This window comes from Ambystoma mexicanum, chromosome 7q (assembly GCF_040938575.1).
Source record: "Ambystoma mexicanum isolate Mex_15411 chromosome 7q, UKY_AmexF1_1, whole genome shotgun sequence".
NCBI lineage: Eukaryota > Metazoa > Chordata > Amphibia > Caudata > Ambystomatidae > Ambystoma > Ambystoma mexicanum.
The window spans coordinates 643734255-643751889 of NC_090941.1; the positions used below are offsets into that span (position 1 = coordinate 643734255).

The 17635-nt window shown below is 50.9% G+C and overlaps 1 protein-coding gene across 1 annotated transcript in view; it reads left to right on the plus strand.

The window, feature by feature from the left end:
* HSPH1 (heat shock protein family H (Hsp110) member 1) overlaps positions 1 to 17635 on the plus strand; it is a 2244846-nt gene that overhangs the window by 1877644 nt on the left and 349567 nt on the right. Inside the window, exon 15 of the mRNA XM_069639955.1 lies at positions 7442 to 7549. Within this exon, the coding sequence (XP_069496056.1) occupies positions 7442 to 7549 (108 nt within the window). The remainder of the gene's footprint in view (positions 1 to 7441; positions 7550 to 17635) is intronic.

A 17635-nucleotide genomic window follows, 5' to 3' on the forward strand; every position in this document is an offset into this window, starting at 1 on the left:
TGTCCAGGATGGAGGGCGGCAGGAGGAGATGCATGGCTATGTAAAACAGTACCACGCAGAAGGCGAGGCAACCCACCGTGTAGTGCGTGACACCACTGCGGGCGTCATCAAGGCCATCAACCGTACCAATAAGCGCGTAAACAATGGATTCACTGCTGTGGGCCAGATCCCCACCAGGATAACAGTCAGTATGGAGCAGCAGCAAACTTTGGCTTCGGGGACACAACCATCTACCTCATCTGCATCTACCACGCCAGCAAGTTCCACACAGACCAGCCCTGTGTGCAGGTCCTTGCGCAGCGCACAGCGCTCAGAGATGCAATCCCCACCTCCGAAGGGGGGTCCACAGTAGCAGGGCCACCCTGCACCTTTTGATTAGCACCGCATCCGGACACATGTTGTGCCATTGATGTCTTGGGGTTTCAGGGGGAGGGCGGAGGGGGGTGTAGTACTGGGGGGGTGTGGGAGGAAGTGGGGGTTTGTCGGGGGGAGGGTTGTTTGGGGGCGTGTAGTGTTCAATCATATTGTACAAACCATCACTTGAATACACCCGTTGTGTAAAAAACCTCACGTGAGTGGACATTGCTTTTTTGGTGTGTGTCAATTTATTGCTTTATAGTGCACTGTACCCCCACACCGAGTGCCCAGAGTCGCACAAACATGGCACCCTCTGCATCCCAGTACATCAGAATGATTGGTCTATGGTGGTGGCAGCTCCATGTCAGGTGGCAGGGGTACGTTCCGCCGGATGCACATGTTATGCAGCATAGCACATACCATGATGATCTTGCCCACATTCTCAGGCCCGTAAATGAGGGCGCCACCCAACCTGCTGAGGCAGCGAAACCGTGCCTTTAGGAGGCTAAAGGTCTGCTCAATGACCACACGCATGCGTGTATGTGCACGATTGAAGTCCTCTTCGTACCTGTTCTGTGGATTCCGGACTGGGGTGAGGAGACACGCCTTCAGGGGATAGCTAGCATCACCTACATGGAAGCAGAAGGAGGTATGTGTAAGGATACTACACAGTTACCACATGTGCTCAGCCTGTACATCATCCATGTTTACATGCACTATCCCGTGGATGGCAGTCATTGACTTCACATCTACACATCTATCTGTCCTGTACAATACTTTCCAATCCATGGTGCTAGCCTTGGGTGACGTACATGACAGAGGGGCCTTGACATTGTAACCACCAGCCACCCCGAAGCATTGACAAGGTCCATGATGTACGCGCATGTGAGGGCTGTGTGGCAGGGTATTACTCCTGATGCATGCTGCCCCCCAGCCCTCTTCTCCCATGGCCCAAGGGCATTCCCCTTGCGTATGCATGTTGCCCCACCCCAACCCTCTACTCCCATGACCCAGGGGCATTCCCCTTGTGTATGCATGTTGCCCCCCAAGCCCCAGCCCTCTACTCCCATGGCCCAGAGGGCAGACTCACCCAACAGCCAGTCACGTCATACGACGTCTCCTTCCATGTAGCGGGCTAGTGTGGAGTTCCGCAGCACCATGGCATCATGCGTGGATCCTGGGTATCTGGCACATCAATGTGTTATCATCTTGCTGGCATCACACACCATCTGCACATTGATGGAGTGGTATAGCTTCCCATTGTGGTACACCACCTCCATGGCATGTGGGACTACCAACTCTACGTGGGTGCAGTCGAGGGCACCATTTACATTGGGCATGCCTGCCAGTGCATGAAATGCTATCTTGGTGTCATTAGCCTCCTGTGGTGTCCGTGGTAGGGATCTGTAGCGCCTTGCATGCTTCAGTAGTGCACCCAGCGCTTGGTTTAGCACAACAGAGAAGCATGGTTGTGACATGCCATGCCTTTTGGCCCACTGTGTGCTGGTAGCTGACTGTGGCCAGGAAGTGGAGCGCAGATGCCACCTTCAGCAGAGGGGGGATGGCTGTGCGGATGCTAAACAGGCTGACCAAGAATTCCTGTATTAATTCCACTATGGTGGTGATGGTGTCCCTGTCCAGGCGGTACAGGGTGTGGATCTGTGCTGGGGTTAAGTCGAATGGATTGGCCCTTATACGTGGAATTGATGGCTGTCTGTGGGGAACAACTGCCTGCATGCACTGGTGGGATTTGCTGGACCGGTCTCACCCTCCTCCTCCTGCGTCTCCTCTGTGTTGCCTGTTGTACTGCCTGCTCAAGGAGTTGCAGTGCAGGCATGTCCGACAGCCCCAGTATGGCAAGTGCAAGTGGTATCATTTTGGTCTTGGAAGGGGTGTGGTGTGTGGGTGTGCTCCGTTTGTGCAGGGCCTGGCTCCATTGCCTCCACCTGTGCTGATTGTGTGCACCTGTGGCAGTTGGGTGCACAGCAGTTTCCTATTAACGGGTGATCCGCGATGCCGGTATTGGCGGCATCATGGTGGCCCTTCTTACCAGCATCTGGATGCCGGTATGTGTATGTCCGTGCAACTCGTGATGTCCTCTTCCTTGCGGCATGCCGGTAATACGTGCGCGGTGCGTGCGTGCATGCTGGTGCAGTGGTGCACGGCCACAGCGGGTCCTTGTCGATGCCGGTAGGACCGGCGTCTAGGGTCGTGATACCACAGCCCAGTACTCGATGCTGGTATTGCCTTACTGGCTCCGTTATTACCGGACCGCCAACCTCGTAATGAGGCCCAATGAATTGAAGTCCCCGGCAATAATAATCTTACAAGATGGCCTTAAAGTGAGGATATTTTCAAAACATTGGTACAAATCATCAAAAATATCCTCTAATACTAATTTCAGAGGATTCCAGTATAAAGATATCATGATTAGCGAACCTTCATCTTTTTCATTCGTAGCAATTTCAACTGCTAACACATTGCTGAAGTATACACAATAGTCGATTTACATTTGATCTTGGTACTGATAGCAATTTCAAGCCCTCCCATCGGGTGCCCCACTTAGACCTTAATTGCATGACTGCAGAAAGTATTATAGCCCTCTAGAAATAAGTCGATTGTACTCATTGTTTCCTGTAAAAGGATAATATCAAGATTAACTTCACCAAGGAAGGTGGTCAACCACCCATGGAGCAACTGATGGCCACACGAATTCCATGAGATGACATCTAGGCCCAATTTCCATATCTGCTAAGTCGTAGTTTTTACATTTTTAAAAGAAGTAATTGAGCGCATTAAAGGCTCAACCCACACCAAATTAAGATTCCCCGCTGCCATGGCTAAAAGCTGGGAAATACAATTTTGCTCAATTGATGAACCATCCCATGCTCCATGAGGGGGAGGCACGTCAATCCTTGGAACTGGCTTCTGCAAGACCTCGTCTGCATCAGCTTTGTGATTAAATGTATATAAACAGATTCCCATGTCCTTTAGATCAGATCTAAAACTGCAGATGAATTTTAACACAATCGGATTGGTAACGTAACATAGCATTCGGTAATTATCCTCACAGGCAAGGGCGATTTGGTCAAAATCATAAGTAGTGAGGGTATTTGTGCAATTACATCCAAAAAGAATTTAGAATATCAGGGTTCCCTTCCAATCCGATAATGTTAAATTCCTGCAATATGGCTTCCCCTTCCTTGCTTGTCAGCTCAGAATGAGGCAACTGATGAGCGGCAACTGAAGAAATATTATCTCCTACCACAGGCGCCTTTATAGTGGAACTAGGATGATCAATGGAGGTTGGAAAATCGGAGTGGGTCAATTTCGCTGTACAGTTGGAGGGAACATATGATGACATTTTTGCATTATGTAGCAAAGGGTGCTTCATCTCAGTTAACTTAAATTCCTTTGCTAATAGTTGAGAAGAAAGAGCACCACTCCATGGCTGAATTCAAAATCTGAATCATAGTTGCATAGGTTGGAGGGTCCTATAGAGGTCCCCAGGTTTTACCATCAATCTTTGGACCAAGGGGGGCTCTGCATGATGGACTAAACTCTGAACCTAGAACTGGGATCACTGTTTGACGAATCAGGGGTCCTATCCTCGTGGTCACCCTTACATAGGGGGGCTGTGGGTGCATTCAATACTATTTTTAATGCTTCAGGCGGTCCAGGATGAGGAAGCCCTCTGTGTTTGCCTGGCCCGCAGAATAATGACATAGTAATTCTTAGTAAGGGGATGATGCGATTTGGGAGCACCAGCAACATTGCTGCACACCTCAGCATATGACGGGCCAACACTTACGCTCGACTCCAGAGTTTCCAAAGGAATCGTTGCTAAGGGGTTATTAAGAGACGATATCTCTTTGGGGAGCTCAGCGTTCTCCGCCCTATTCTCCAGTGTGCGGGTCGACTTCATACCTGTTGAAAGGAAATCATTTGCCAATATGTTCTGTGTTTGCAGAGCTACATTGATGCAAGAGGAAGATAGGCCAGTCTGAGTGCAAGGTGGCAAATCCTTCCCCAGTAATTTCATCTTGCTTTCCAAGTTAGAAGTGCGAGTATTCTTACTTTGCTCACCATTGGGGCATGTAATATGAGAGGCCTTGGTGTTTTTTTAAAAAAAAATTATTTTAGAAGGTAAAGTAGGCAGAAGCAGAGCACGACTTTCCTCTGAAAGTTGTTCGACATCAATTCTGTCGTCATCTTGGGGACGAGGTGTCTACTTTTTCACTGCCTGTTCCACATCGGCCTCCGCTGAGTAGATATTAATACCAACTTTTCCCAACAACAATTTTTCCTTTCTGCGCTTTTCAGCGTGTTTTCTTAGCTTTAAGGTGTATTTTTTTAGATGCCTAGAAATGAAATAAGGACTTCTCTTTAGTTGTAAACTCATTAACCTCTTCAGATGCGGACTCTTCAATGATTTTTACCAGCACGGATGGACTATCCGGAGGTGCTGGAATACGTTGTAACGAGGGAGAGCGTGATCTTATATTTAAGTTTAACTGGATCTCCCTAATGTCCTGTTTGATGAGGTCAATATAATTGACCCCCATTACAGGCATCATAGGGGAAGCCACAGGCAATGAGCCTATATTATCCTCTTTCCCTGCCTGATTCTCCTCATTTGAGTTAAGAGTGGAGCACTGGGTCTGTTTGTCTTCGTAGGGAGTTCTGACAGTAGCCTTGGGTTGCTGGTTCGATATATGAGATCAAAGGCAATACGCCGAAGGATTGGCATCTTTTGCCATCATAAATCTTTCAAGGGGATTGAGTTTGTGCAACATTTCATTCGAAGCAACTTTCAACTCTCGCAACTCCATGTGCGTAAAATCATGGCCTTTATCTAGCAAGTCCAATATCCTGATAATGACCGGGAATGAATACGGGCTAGGTGGAGGAGGAGTATAAGGCACATCATTGTCCTCCCCCATATGGAGCTCGCCATGTGTGGTGTTATTCAAGTACTCGTTAGTCTTAGAGTAATTACAAGGTGATGTAATAGGAGTCTGATTCCGTTCCCTCTGATTAGAGGGTAATTTAGGAAGAGCCCCATGAGCACGATCTTTAGATGGCAACACAGATGAGCGGTAGGGCAAAGGAGATAGAAGAGTGGCAGGGCGATCACACAAGGCGTCAGGGCACCGATGGAGGCCCGGATGGGTTTATTTAACTCATGAATGGCAGAGGGCCCTAATGCCGGAGTATCATTGGCAGTATCGCAATTACTTGAATCCATAGAGTGTAAGCTCAGTCCACGTTGCGGGAGGGCTCACTTCTCCTTGGCGACTAAGCAAGGTTGCGTGTCTGTGGCAGGGAAAGGTAGCAGGGAGGCGATGAAGCAGCGAGAGGCAGCACTTCAGCCCAACAGCCAGGTAACTTGAAATGCCACTTGCGATGCACGTACCCAGTGGTTTTGAAGCGTGGTTCCGGTCACCGTTAGGGGCGTGGCAATGGGAGGGTCGGGAGGCGTGATAACAGTGTGAGTGAGCGCAGGTTGAGTCCAGAGAGCATAAGCTCATTCCACGTTGCGGGAGGGCTCACTTCTCCTTGGCGACTAAGCAAAGTCACGTGTCCGTAGCAGGGAAAGGCAGCAGGCAGGCGATGAAGCAGCGAGAGGCAGCACGTCAGCCCAACAGCCAGGTCACTTGAAATGCCACTTGCAAGGCTCTACCAGCCCATCAAGAGCCGCACCCCGTGTGGGACCTCAACATAGTCTTGGGAGCCCTGGCGCACAAACTGTTTGAGCCAATGGAGTCCGCGGACATTAGGCTGGTCACCATCAAGATGCCTTACTAGTCGGCCTTACCTCGGCTTGTAGAGTCAGCGAAATCCAGGCGCTGATCGCCTCAGAGCCATATACTACCTTTTACAGGGACAAAGTAGTCCTGCGGGGATACCCAGCATTTCTGCCCAAGGTGCCGTCTGCTTTCTACTTGATTGAGGAAATAGTGCTTCCTACGTTCTTTGCCGATCCTAAGGACGAAGCAAAGAGAGTGCTACACTGCCTGGATGTCAGGCGTGCCCTGAAATTCTACTTTGACAGGACCAAGGGCTTCCGCAAATCAGACGCCCTGTTCATCACTTTCGGAGGCTCAAGACCAGGCTATCAGGCCTCCAAGGCCTCCATATCCCGCTGGATGGTCTCGGCCATCAAAGAAGCATACGAGGGACAGAACAAGCCACTGCCGGCCAAAATGCATGCCCACACAGTCAGGACCAAGGCAACGGCCATCGCATTCCAGCGCCTTGTTGCTTGGCAAGTAATAAGCAGGGCGGCCACTTGGGCCACTCCCTCGGCTTTATGCAAGCATTACTGTTTGGATGCCGGCTCTAAAACTGATGCTGCTTTCGGACAGGCGGTTCTCAGAAACCTATTTGCATAAGGAGGGTCTCCTCTCCACCCTGGGAAACATTCAGTTTTTATCGCCCATGCAGTATGGAGGAAAGGGGATGGGGCGTAAGAGTAATTATAAGTTACTCAGCGTAGTGACTAACATACTCTTAGTTCTTAGTCCCTTTCCTCCATACTTCCCACCATCCCCCCCCCTGGTGTCATTAGGCAATGTTAAATCTATTGTTGACACGTCAATGGGAACTGAGGTGTGGCGCCGGAGGGCGGAGTCAGGGCAGCACTTGCCTGCTGGGCCGTGCCACCGCGCGCCTCTAAATTTAAAGGGGAAGAAGGTTTTTTTGGTGAAAAGGTTACGTCTCCGTCCCTTGGAAGGGACGCCCATGCAGTATGGAGGAAAGGGGACTAAGTCACTGCGGTGAGTAACGTATAATTTTTGTACTCTGATTTACAAGTTTCAAACCAATCATTCACTGCTCATCTCCAACCAAAATTATTTCAAATACTATTTTAATTGAATGATTTTAATTCAAAATACGTGATCGTCCACATTTCCAGATTATACCATTGGCTATGGATGTTAATTAAAACTAGCAGTAAATGTTACCTTATTTATTGACCACATTCGACCTATTATCATCCCATCACTCATATTCTTCTAAGTAACATATAAATACACTATTCAGTCTTGACGTATGGTATGTTGCCTGCTTCTCTTATTAGGATCTCGATAGATTTTCAAAACTCCTTTCAGAGACTGAGGACTGGTTATATGAAGAAGGAGAAGACCAACTAAAGGAGATATATTTAAACAAGTTGGATGAACTACAGGTAGGCCTTTTTTGTCTTTTGGCGCTTGTATCCTTTGTTTTTAGATGTGTACATATTAGAGTATTAAGTATAAATAAAATGTATGGTCTATATTTGGTGACACAGTCTGGTGACTACAGTATTTGAGAGTAACATTTCTGCATATTACGCTTTAACCAACAACCTGCCTCTATTTTTGCCCTAATTTATCTCCAGTACACGACAGACACAGCCTTCCATCATTTAGTCACAAAGTGTTTTCTTGTCATTCATCTGGAGCCAAAGGGCCTGCATTCCTTGGCCGCAGCGCACATATGCTCTGAGGAGGCAGTGGTTCATTTGACCTAGACATCCTTGGAGGTTCATGGGCTTTCAGGTGCCAGTTGTTCTCTGTAACATCAATGGACTGGCACATGCCTGAGTACCCAAAATGGATTGAAGGATCCAGCGGTACAAACCCCAGTTTCCAATCAACTTAGTAAACACCTCAATTGACTGGGCACCAGGTTTTGATCTAATATTATTTTCACTGCATATACTTGACACTACTGAAAATTGTGTGTTTTGTATTTGTGTATGTTACAAGGGATTTACCCAAATTCGGACAGCAGGGATTCACTGCTTCTATCCTCACTGAATATGAGTAATGGGAACAGTGGCCACCAACTGCTCTGTACAGGAAACACAAGAGTCATAGAAAGCGGAACATTGTCCTCTTTGTATGACCAGTGGATGCAGTTTGGGAATCGACCACTGAGTGAAGGCACGCCCCTAAATGCTCACACAAGAAAAATACAACACGCTAGGGATAAAGACCCCAGAAACTTTTGCAAGGATAACACGTACTCTTACGTCCCGTCCCCTTTCCACCATACTGCATGGGCGCCCCTTCCAAGGGACGGGAGACAGAACCTTTTTCAACAGAAAAAACTTCTTCCCCTTTAGAGGCGCGCAGGGTTGCGGCCCTGGGAGCATGCGCTTTCCTGATCCCGCTCATCAGCGCCATTCCGCAGTCCCCTTTGCCGCGTCGAACAGGCCGATTTCACCAGCGCTCCTGGGTTTGGCTTCGGCCATGTAATACCACACGGTCTTCCCCGAATTCTTTTTCCACTCTAGCAACGACGAGGAATTAGATAAAAAGAAATACAGCTCGCAGACTGCAAAGTCTGTATCCTGGTGAAGACCATGCCCAAGGCGTACACCCGGTCGCATCAACGCTCCGACAAGGGTCGGGCGTTTGGTGGGTTCTGGGGATTCCAGGAACGGAGGTTGAGACAACCTGATCACCCGCCGAGTCAGCACCGGTGCAAGCAACAAAAGGGGGGGGCTTCTTCCATTCCCCTCATCAGCAGCAGCCTCAGATGGGTAAAAGACATGACGCATCCCTTCGGGTCCACGTGATTTTAGTGGGTGGCAGGCTTGCCTCTCAGGTGCATTTCTGGCACCAGAACTTCGCGGACCCCTTGTTCCTCTCTGTAGTATTCAATGGGTACCGCCTAGCGTTACCTTCCTCTCCTCCTTCCTCCCCTCCTCTCCCACAGATTGGGACAGCAACTCTGTTGGCCTAGATCCGGTCGCTCATCGAGAGCCAAGCAGTGGAAGAAGTACCAGCCTCCCAGAGAGGCTTAGGCTTCTATTCCAGGATTTTCACCATACAAAAAAAGAACCAGGCTGGCCTGAGAGTTGTGTTGGACCTATCCAACCTCAACCTCTGCCTCCCTCTTCAGAAATTCAAGATGGTTACGCCAGCACTCATTGTGGAGCCACTAGACAGGGGAGACTGGATCTGCTCCCTGGATCTGAAGGACGCTCAGCTACACGTCCCGATTTGGCAACCTCATCGGTCCTTCCTACGCTTTAGGATCATGGGCTGTCATTTCCAGTACAAGGTGCTACCCTTTGGCCTCAACGCAGCCCCCAGGGTATTTACCAGACTCATGAACGCAGTGGCAGCCCTCCTCAGGGCCCAATGCCACCATGTCTACCCATACCTCGTCAGGGCAAAATCCCCAGAGGGGGTTACCCACACTTCCTTCGCGCTTATGGACACTCTCCATGACTTGGAGTTCACTATCAACCTCGAGAGGTCTCATCTGCAGCCCACGCAGAACCTCACCTTCCTGGGCCTCATCTGTGATACAAGCTCCGAGAAGGTATTTCCCTCGAAGGAAATGATTACCGCCCTCAAGAGGGCTACTACACACTTCCTTACCAGAGCAGTGACCTCGGCCTGGTGATACCAACACCTACTGGGTATCATGGCAGCGGTCCTCGTGGCCGTGCCACACATGAGGCTAATGGAATCAGGAGAGGGGCTCCCAAGCGGAGCTGGCCAGCATCCTGCCTTCTCTCTACTCGGACCTCATGTGGTGGTCCAGGGACTGCAACCTGTGGGTGGGCAGACCCTTTTGGCAACCCTCTCAACAAGCCATCACAATTCTCTTAGATCTTTTGTGACTGATTGGTTTATGGTCGGTGGCCTGGGGTCAACTGATATCTTGGAATTCAGGGGTATTGGGACTCAGACAGTTCTATGGGCTATAACTGGTGGCTGGTTGGGTGGGAGTTGAAGGCCTGTTCTGGCCTGTTTGGGGTAACAACGGCCTTGCAGGGCAAATGCTTTATTGGAATAAACAATTTTAGAAAAAAGGGGAGTCTCTGTGGAAGTTAGCAGTGTGGGCTTTTCTCACCAGCGCTTGGGCCTGTTCATATTTCCCCTTGAGCCTCGCGGCCCATGTGTAACACACCAACTAATACTGCATGGTCGTGCAAGCCCCATGCTTCCATTCTGGCTACAAAAATGGCATCTGCGCATGTACGTGCACTAGGTCTAAACATCTAAATTATGCATAATATTATAATTGTGCGGGCCCCTTTAGTATGCCCCCCACCCCTCTAGCATACCACAGGTCTCCCAATGGGACTTGCGGGGTGGGATGGGGTCATTCCCTTTCCAACATTCCCCCATTTGATTACTTCTACAATAGCGAACCCCCCCCACACGCATGCGCTAATTCTCCCTTCTCACTACCTCCTTTTATGGTGGGGTTTCAAGCCCTTCACACTGACCGCAAACTTTGTCCTGATGGCACATATTTGTCAGTCGTGGTCAGTCTGTATCTCACTATCTTTTGTATTGCAAGGTACTTTTGAAACCCCAATTGACACCATCATCATTGCGCTACTAGGCACTGGTTTGGCACAACACTGGAGGCCCATTTGACAGGTGCAGAAGATAACCAAGCTGAACACGATGACGGGAACCAGCATCTTCACATTGGCTCCTTGCCAAGATGGGACCCAATAAATGGCGACATCGAAACAGTAATTTCCTTGTATTCCACCTTCTTTCTTCATGCGCACTCCTAGACCATTTACGGCTGCAATTATGTGGTACAAGGACCCGTTCTCTGCATCTTCGGAAGGCACGAATGTGCAACATGAATCCCCGATTATTTCGGCACACGCCTTCTTCCATCACCATCAGCATATCGAGGACGTACCTGTTCTGCATCGTCATCAGCCTTAGGGCACGCAGCTCAACCTTTATGATGTTGAATCCGTGCTCAGTTTCATTTGCCAACTGGACCAGTGCCCACCGTACGATCTACAGCCATTTTCCATTAGCTGCTGCCTGTACGCCAGGTAGCAAAAGCCAAGAACATTTCTGCCGAGCTGAACAATCTGTATTAGTCAGGAATTTCCCTGATCAATGCGGCAGAGTCTCTGGATGGATAGTTTGATGAACCTTTCTTCCTCTGCAGTTTCTCATACTGTCCTTTTCCGGGAAAGATGGGAAACTCTGGCAGCGGCACTGAATTCTGTTCCTCGAACACAGGAGAAATGGCCGGGGCTGTATCGGCTATTGGCCCCCCCTTGCAAGTGGGCTTGGGATTACTAATAGTGCTGAGTGCAGCGTGGGCAGCAAATAATAGCCCTTCATGATGGTGGGAGGTGCAAGTACGCTTGTTGGCCATTTACCCAGTAGTAATCCATCACATCTGCCGTGCCCTTCTTCAGGTCTGGAATCAGGAGGTCCTGTTGCATTTTTCATTCGAGACGATAACAATAGTTCGAGGGTATTGGGTCCTCTGACGTATTCCATATCTATGACAGTAATCACCACAGCTGTGCTGCTTCGGAAAATCTTTGGCGTCTGCGTCCTGCGTCGATGACGTCGATACGCCGCCCTCGAGGATCTCCTCCGACGGCCGACGTCACTGGATGTTATAAGTAGGACGCACACCGCCCATAGCCTCAGTTCTGTTTTTTCCGCGAACGTGTTCGCTTCGGAGATCTTGGCGCGCCTCGACTCTTTGATGTTCCTGTTCTTTCTCGGTTCTTCGAACCTGTTTCGTATTGTAAAGTCTTTCTTCGTGAAGATGTTTACCTTGTCTTCCACACTGCGTCCGGGCTTTAAGAAGTGCGGGGACCGTGGGTCTAAGATGTCAGTTACGGAATCGCACGACGCCTGCCTCTGGTGCCTCGGGGAGGCCCATGACACGGATGACTGTGTCGACTGCCAGTCGCTCACGTCAAAAGCCTTGCGGGAGTGCAAGAAGAAGTTTTTTATTTTTTATTTTTTATTTTACATTTATAAAGTGCTCACACAGCCCGCAGGCATCGAGGCGCTGTTACAGGAATTGGTTGTTTTTCTTAGTTGCGTATTTTTTTTGTGTCTTAGTTACGTATTTATAACGCGCTTAAACACCCAGAGGTTTCTAAGCGCAGACCCGGGGATCGAACCTGTTGTTGCTTCGTGTCGTCTTGCTTCCAAGACGCGCACGCTGCCGCTGAGCTATCCTCCCGGGACAAGTTATCGGTAGGTAAGGTGTCTAAGCCACGGAAGTCGAGGTCTGCAGGGCTTTCGACGGACGATTCGAGAGGCGACTCCACTTTGTCGTCAGAAGTCCAGTGGGTCTCCGTCCCGGAGTCGGTCCCGCCACTTCTCTGCCTCTTCGATGCACGCCCGGAAGCGCCGTCATCGGTCGCCTTCCCCGTCCTCTTGCGAGGGGTCGCTTACCCCACCAAGCATGCGACGCCAGAGGAATGGGCTTCCTTCGGGAAGAAAATGTTGGCGATTCTCGAATCTCAGTGCACTAGTTCGCCCTCGCCTTCGAGTGGGGTCGGACGTGATCAGTCGAGAGACACCGCTCGCACGCCTTCGGGCTCGGGTGGTCGTCACGATTCGCGGGAGAGGTCCCGCTCAGACAAGGGGGGAATCGTTCTTGGCATGACCGTTCCAGGTCCCGGTCCTCGACATGCTCGAGACCGTGTGAACCTGTGGTGTCTTCAGGGAAGACGTTGACGCAGGTGGCGCCGAGGTCGTCGACGGACTCTTTCGAGGCCCCGCCTTCGAAGAAGTCGTCGACACCATCGGCGCCCCGGCTGTCGAGGGACACGCTCGGGGCCCCGGCCTCGAGGACTGTGTTGGCAACATCGATGCTGTTGGCGCTGCGTTCGGCGTCGGCGCTGATTAACTCGACGCCTTTCGAGGCTGTTTCGACAGGGGTTCCCCGGGACTCGGTGGAACCGCCTAGAAAGGCTCTGGCAAAGGCCAAGCATGGCTTTGTTCCGCATTCTGTGCCTTTTTTCCGCCAGCTTGAGTTTATTTCGGAGGTGGATGAGGGCTCTGATGATGGCATGGTTCCGGATACGGTACCGGACGAGATTTTCTCGGGCCATAGCCAAATTGAAGACCTGCGGTAATCCCTGCACGATGCCAGTGGGCTGGACACCTCTCTGGAGGTGGAGTTTTGTAGGCCTGAGCCTGGCACTCATGCCGACTCCTCGTACCAGCGCTTTATGTCCAGTGTCACCGAGTACTTGGGATGGTCTGCTCCCCCAGGGGATTTTCTTCAGGATGACCTTACGGATATCCTCGACCAAGGTCCACCAACTGACCCAGTACTGCCGTTCCATATGGCTCTACAGAGGAGGGTGGCGGCGGCTTGGACTGCTCTGGAGAGTCTCCCGGCAGTAGGCAAGTCTTTGCCGCGAAAATACCGCCCAGCCAGTAGTGACCACTGCTACTTGACCAAGCACCCCAATCCAGAGAGTTTGGTGGTGCAGGCGGCTGCGGCCCCGGCAAAGCAGGCATCGTATCCTACCATCCCTCCTGATAGGGACGACAAGCGTTTTGACGGCTGGGCGAAGAAAGTGTTTTCCTGAGGGGGTATGGCGCTTCAGGCGGCCAACTCCGTATGTGCCTTGTCACGTTTCACGCACACTCTGTGGAACTGTGTTTCCTTAGCGTTTGAACATATTCCCGAAGGGGACGAACGGGATGGTTTCCTTGCCATGGTTCAGGATGGCAAGGATGCCATGTGTGAGGCCGTTCAGTCGGGTTTGGACATGGCAGATTGCGTCAGCCGGTCCATGGCAGCGAGCACCGTAATACGCAGGTTTGCGTGGTTGCTGAAGTCGGGGTTTGCTACTGATGTGCAGGCCCGGGTCCTCAACATGCCCTTTGACGGGGAACATCTTTTTGGCAGCAAGGCTGACGAGAGCCTTGAGAGGTTGCAGACCTCCAAAGCTGCAGCAAAGTCGTTGGGTGCTGCAATTCGCCAACCTCCGCCTTTTCGTCCTAGGGGACAGCAATGGAGGGGAGCTTCCTTTCGTTATTACTCATCCTTTGGTAAAGCGAGAGGAGCTGCCAGTCAAAGGGGCCACCGTAGGAGTGCCATAGGTGGAAAACAAGGTACTCGAGGTGCCAAGGCCGCTCGGGCTCTTGCCTCTTTGCCCTCAGGCAACGCCGCAGCCGCTTCAGCTCAGTCATGAGGCCATGTCCCATGGTACGCCGGTTGGGGGAAGGCTGGCGCAGCATCTTGTAGAGTGGCGCGCCATTACTTCAGATGTGTGGGTTCTGGAGATCATAACCCACGGCTACCGTCTTCCTTTCCGGCAGAGGCCTCAAGACAATCCACTGGGGAATCTCTCTTTGAAGAGTCCGGATCCGCTCTTTGCACAGGAAATTCAATCCCTGCTGGAGAAAGGCGCCATAGAACTGGTGCCTGTAGCGGAGAGGAACAAGGGATGGTATTCCCCTTATTTTTTGATTTCCAAGAAAGATGGGGGATTGAGACCCATCATGGACTTACGCGGTTTGAACAAACTCCTCAGGAAGGACAAGTTCAAGATGGTTACTCTCTCTCAAGTCCTCCAGGCCCTTCAACTTCAGGACTGGTTGGTGTCTCTCGACCTCAAGGATCCTTATTTTCATGTGCCGATACATCCAAAGCACAAGAAGTACCTGAGGTTCGCGGTTGGCGACTCACACTTTCAGGTTCGGGTCCTGCCGTTCGGATTGACCTCCGCCCCAAGGGTCTTCACCAAGCTCATGGTAGTGGTGGCAGCGCACCTCAGGAAAAGGGGAATTCACGTCTACCCCTACCTAGACGATTGGCTGATCAGGGTACGCTCTCCCGAGCAAGTCCTGGATCATCTGTCAGTCACCTGCCACTCCCTCCACAAGCTGGGCTTCTGCCTAAACTTAAAGAAGTCCCATCTGACACCAACTCAGAGGCTCCAGTACATCGGAGCAGTGCTCGACACGTCCCTGGGGCAGTGTTTTCCTCCCCAGGTGAGGGCTCACCACATTCAGCAGATGGTGCACAAGTTTCAACATGCCCAGAGTCTCCCAGCATTCAAGTTCTTGAGGTTGCTCGGCCTCATGGCATCCTGCATTCTTCTGGTGCCAGAGGCCAGGTTGCGGATGAGATCTTTGCAATGGGCACTCAAGCTCCAGTGGTCTCAGTCCTCCGGCAGGTTGTCTAGCCCTGTTCAGGTGCTGTCCTCGGTCGCCCAGGACCTTCTGTGGTGGGCCGTCGAAGACAATCTGATGAAGGGGGCTCCATTTTGGCTACCATGGCCGGAGATGACGATTGTGACTGACGCATCCCTCACGGGATGGGGAGCTCATGCCAACGAGTTGACAGTCAGCGGTCGTTGGTCTCCGTCGGAGTCCAGACTCCATATCAATCTGTTGGAGCTGAGGGCCGTCAGGCTAGCCCTGAAGGCTTTTCTGCCGACTGTGCGAGGGAAGAATGTCCTGATCCTGATAGACAACACGGTGGCCATGCACTACCTCAACAAAAAGGGGGGGCAGGGTCACTTCTTCTGTGCAGGGAGGCGATGCAGCTATGGTTCTGGGAAATCCAGCAGGAAGTTTCTATCTCAGCAGTTCATCTGGCCGGAGACAAAAACGAGACGACGGACGCTCTGAGCAGGCAGAGCGCGATCTCTCACGAGTGGGAGTTGGCTCAGGAGATTCTCCTGGAGATCTTTGCCATTTGGGGGACCCCTCAAATGGATCTCTTCGCCTCCAGTGTCAACCGGAAGTGCGAGAGGTTCTGCTTGCGGGAATTTCCTCCAAAAGGAGCCTTAGAAGACGTGTTCGTGGTGGAGTGGTCATTCCCACTGCTGTATGCGTTTCCTCCAGTCCCCGTCATCCGGTAAGTACTGCGGAGGTTACAGAGGTTCGGTTCCCGGATGATCATCATTGCTCCGGCGTGGGCCCGGAGGACGTGGTACCCGGACCTTCTCGACTTGTCCATCTGACCTCCACGTCGTCTTCTCTACCGAGACAATCTGCTCTCACGGGAGGGGGGTCAGATTCTCCATCCAGAGGTCAGATCCCTCAACATTCACGCTTGGTTTCTGAAAGGTTGAGGTATATGGATTGGGACCTTCCTGAAGACGTGATGGAGGTATTGCTCTCGGCCAGATGGCCAGCAACAAAGTCCATGTACCATTGCCGTAAGTTCTGCGACTGGTGCAGGGTTAAGAATGTGGATCCTTTTGCATGTGACATTCCCATGGTTCTGTCTTTTTTGCTTTCTTTGGCCCACAGGGACCTGCTAGTGGGTACCGTTAAAGGTTACCTGGCGGTGCTGTCCATATTTAAGCGCTCGTCTGAAGAGTGTTCCAATTTTAAAATTCCTTTAATTTCTCAGTTTCTGAAAGGGCTCACTAATGTGTTCCTTCCGTCACCTAACCTGGTGCCCGGTTGGGATTTGAACCTTGTTCTAAAGTTTTTGATGGGTGCTCCGTTTGAGCCTTTGCATTCATGCCCTTTGTGACTGTTAACTCTTAAAACTGTATTTTTGGTTGCGGTCACTTCCGCTTGCAGAGTAAGTGAGTTACATGCACTTTCAGTTAAGCCACCCTTCACTGTGTTTCATAAGGACAGGGTTGTTCTTAGAGTTCGTCCTTCCTTTCTCCCGAAGGTGGTGTCGGAATTTCATTTAAGCCAGAAGGTTGTTCTTCCGGCGTTTTATCCTCCTCCACATCCTGGTAAGGAAGAGGAGAGGCTCCATAGGCTTGATCCTAGGAGAGCGTTAAGCTTTTATATTTCATGCATGTCCTGCGTCAGAGTGGACAATCAACTCTTCATTGGTTACGCTGGAAAGCGTTTGGGACAAGCTGTGACGAAACAGACTTTGTCTCGCTGGATTATTTTGGCTATCTCTGAGTGTTACCGCTTGGTGGGTAAGGACCCACCGGTCGGCTTACGGGCCCATTCTATCAGGGGTATGGATGCCTCTACTGCCCTACAGAGGGGGGTTCCTATTCGTAACATCTGTGATGCAGCCACCTGGGCTTCCGTACATACTTTTGTACGTCACTACTCCCTCGATTCCATCCGTGGGCAGGATTTGGCCTTTGGCAAGGCGGTCCTTTACTCCACAATTTGATTGGGCATTCTAAATGTATTTTTCTAAATTCTTTTCCCACCTCCTTGCATTGGTACTGCTTTGGGAGTCTGTCATAGATATGGAATACATTGGAGGACCCAATCCCCTCGAAGAACAAGTTACTCTCTTACCTGGTAACGTTCTTTCGATGGGATGGTTCGACGACGTATTCCATATCGCTCCCTCCCTACCTTCCCCGCTACAGAATTTTTTTTGCGATTGCAGCTTATGTTTCCGCAAGGTTTTGTGTGTCAGACCGGCAGAAGACTGGTGCCACATGTTCTGGGGGAAAAAACTACAACTGAGGCTACGGGCGTCGTGCGTCCTACTTATAACATCCAGTGATGTCGGCCGTTTGAGGAGGTCCTCGAGGGCAGCGTATCGACATCATCGACACAGGACGCAGACGGCG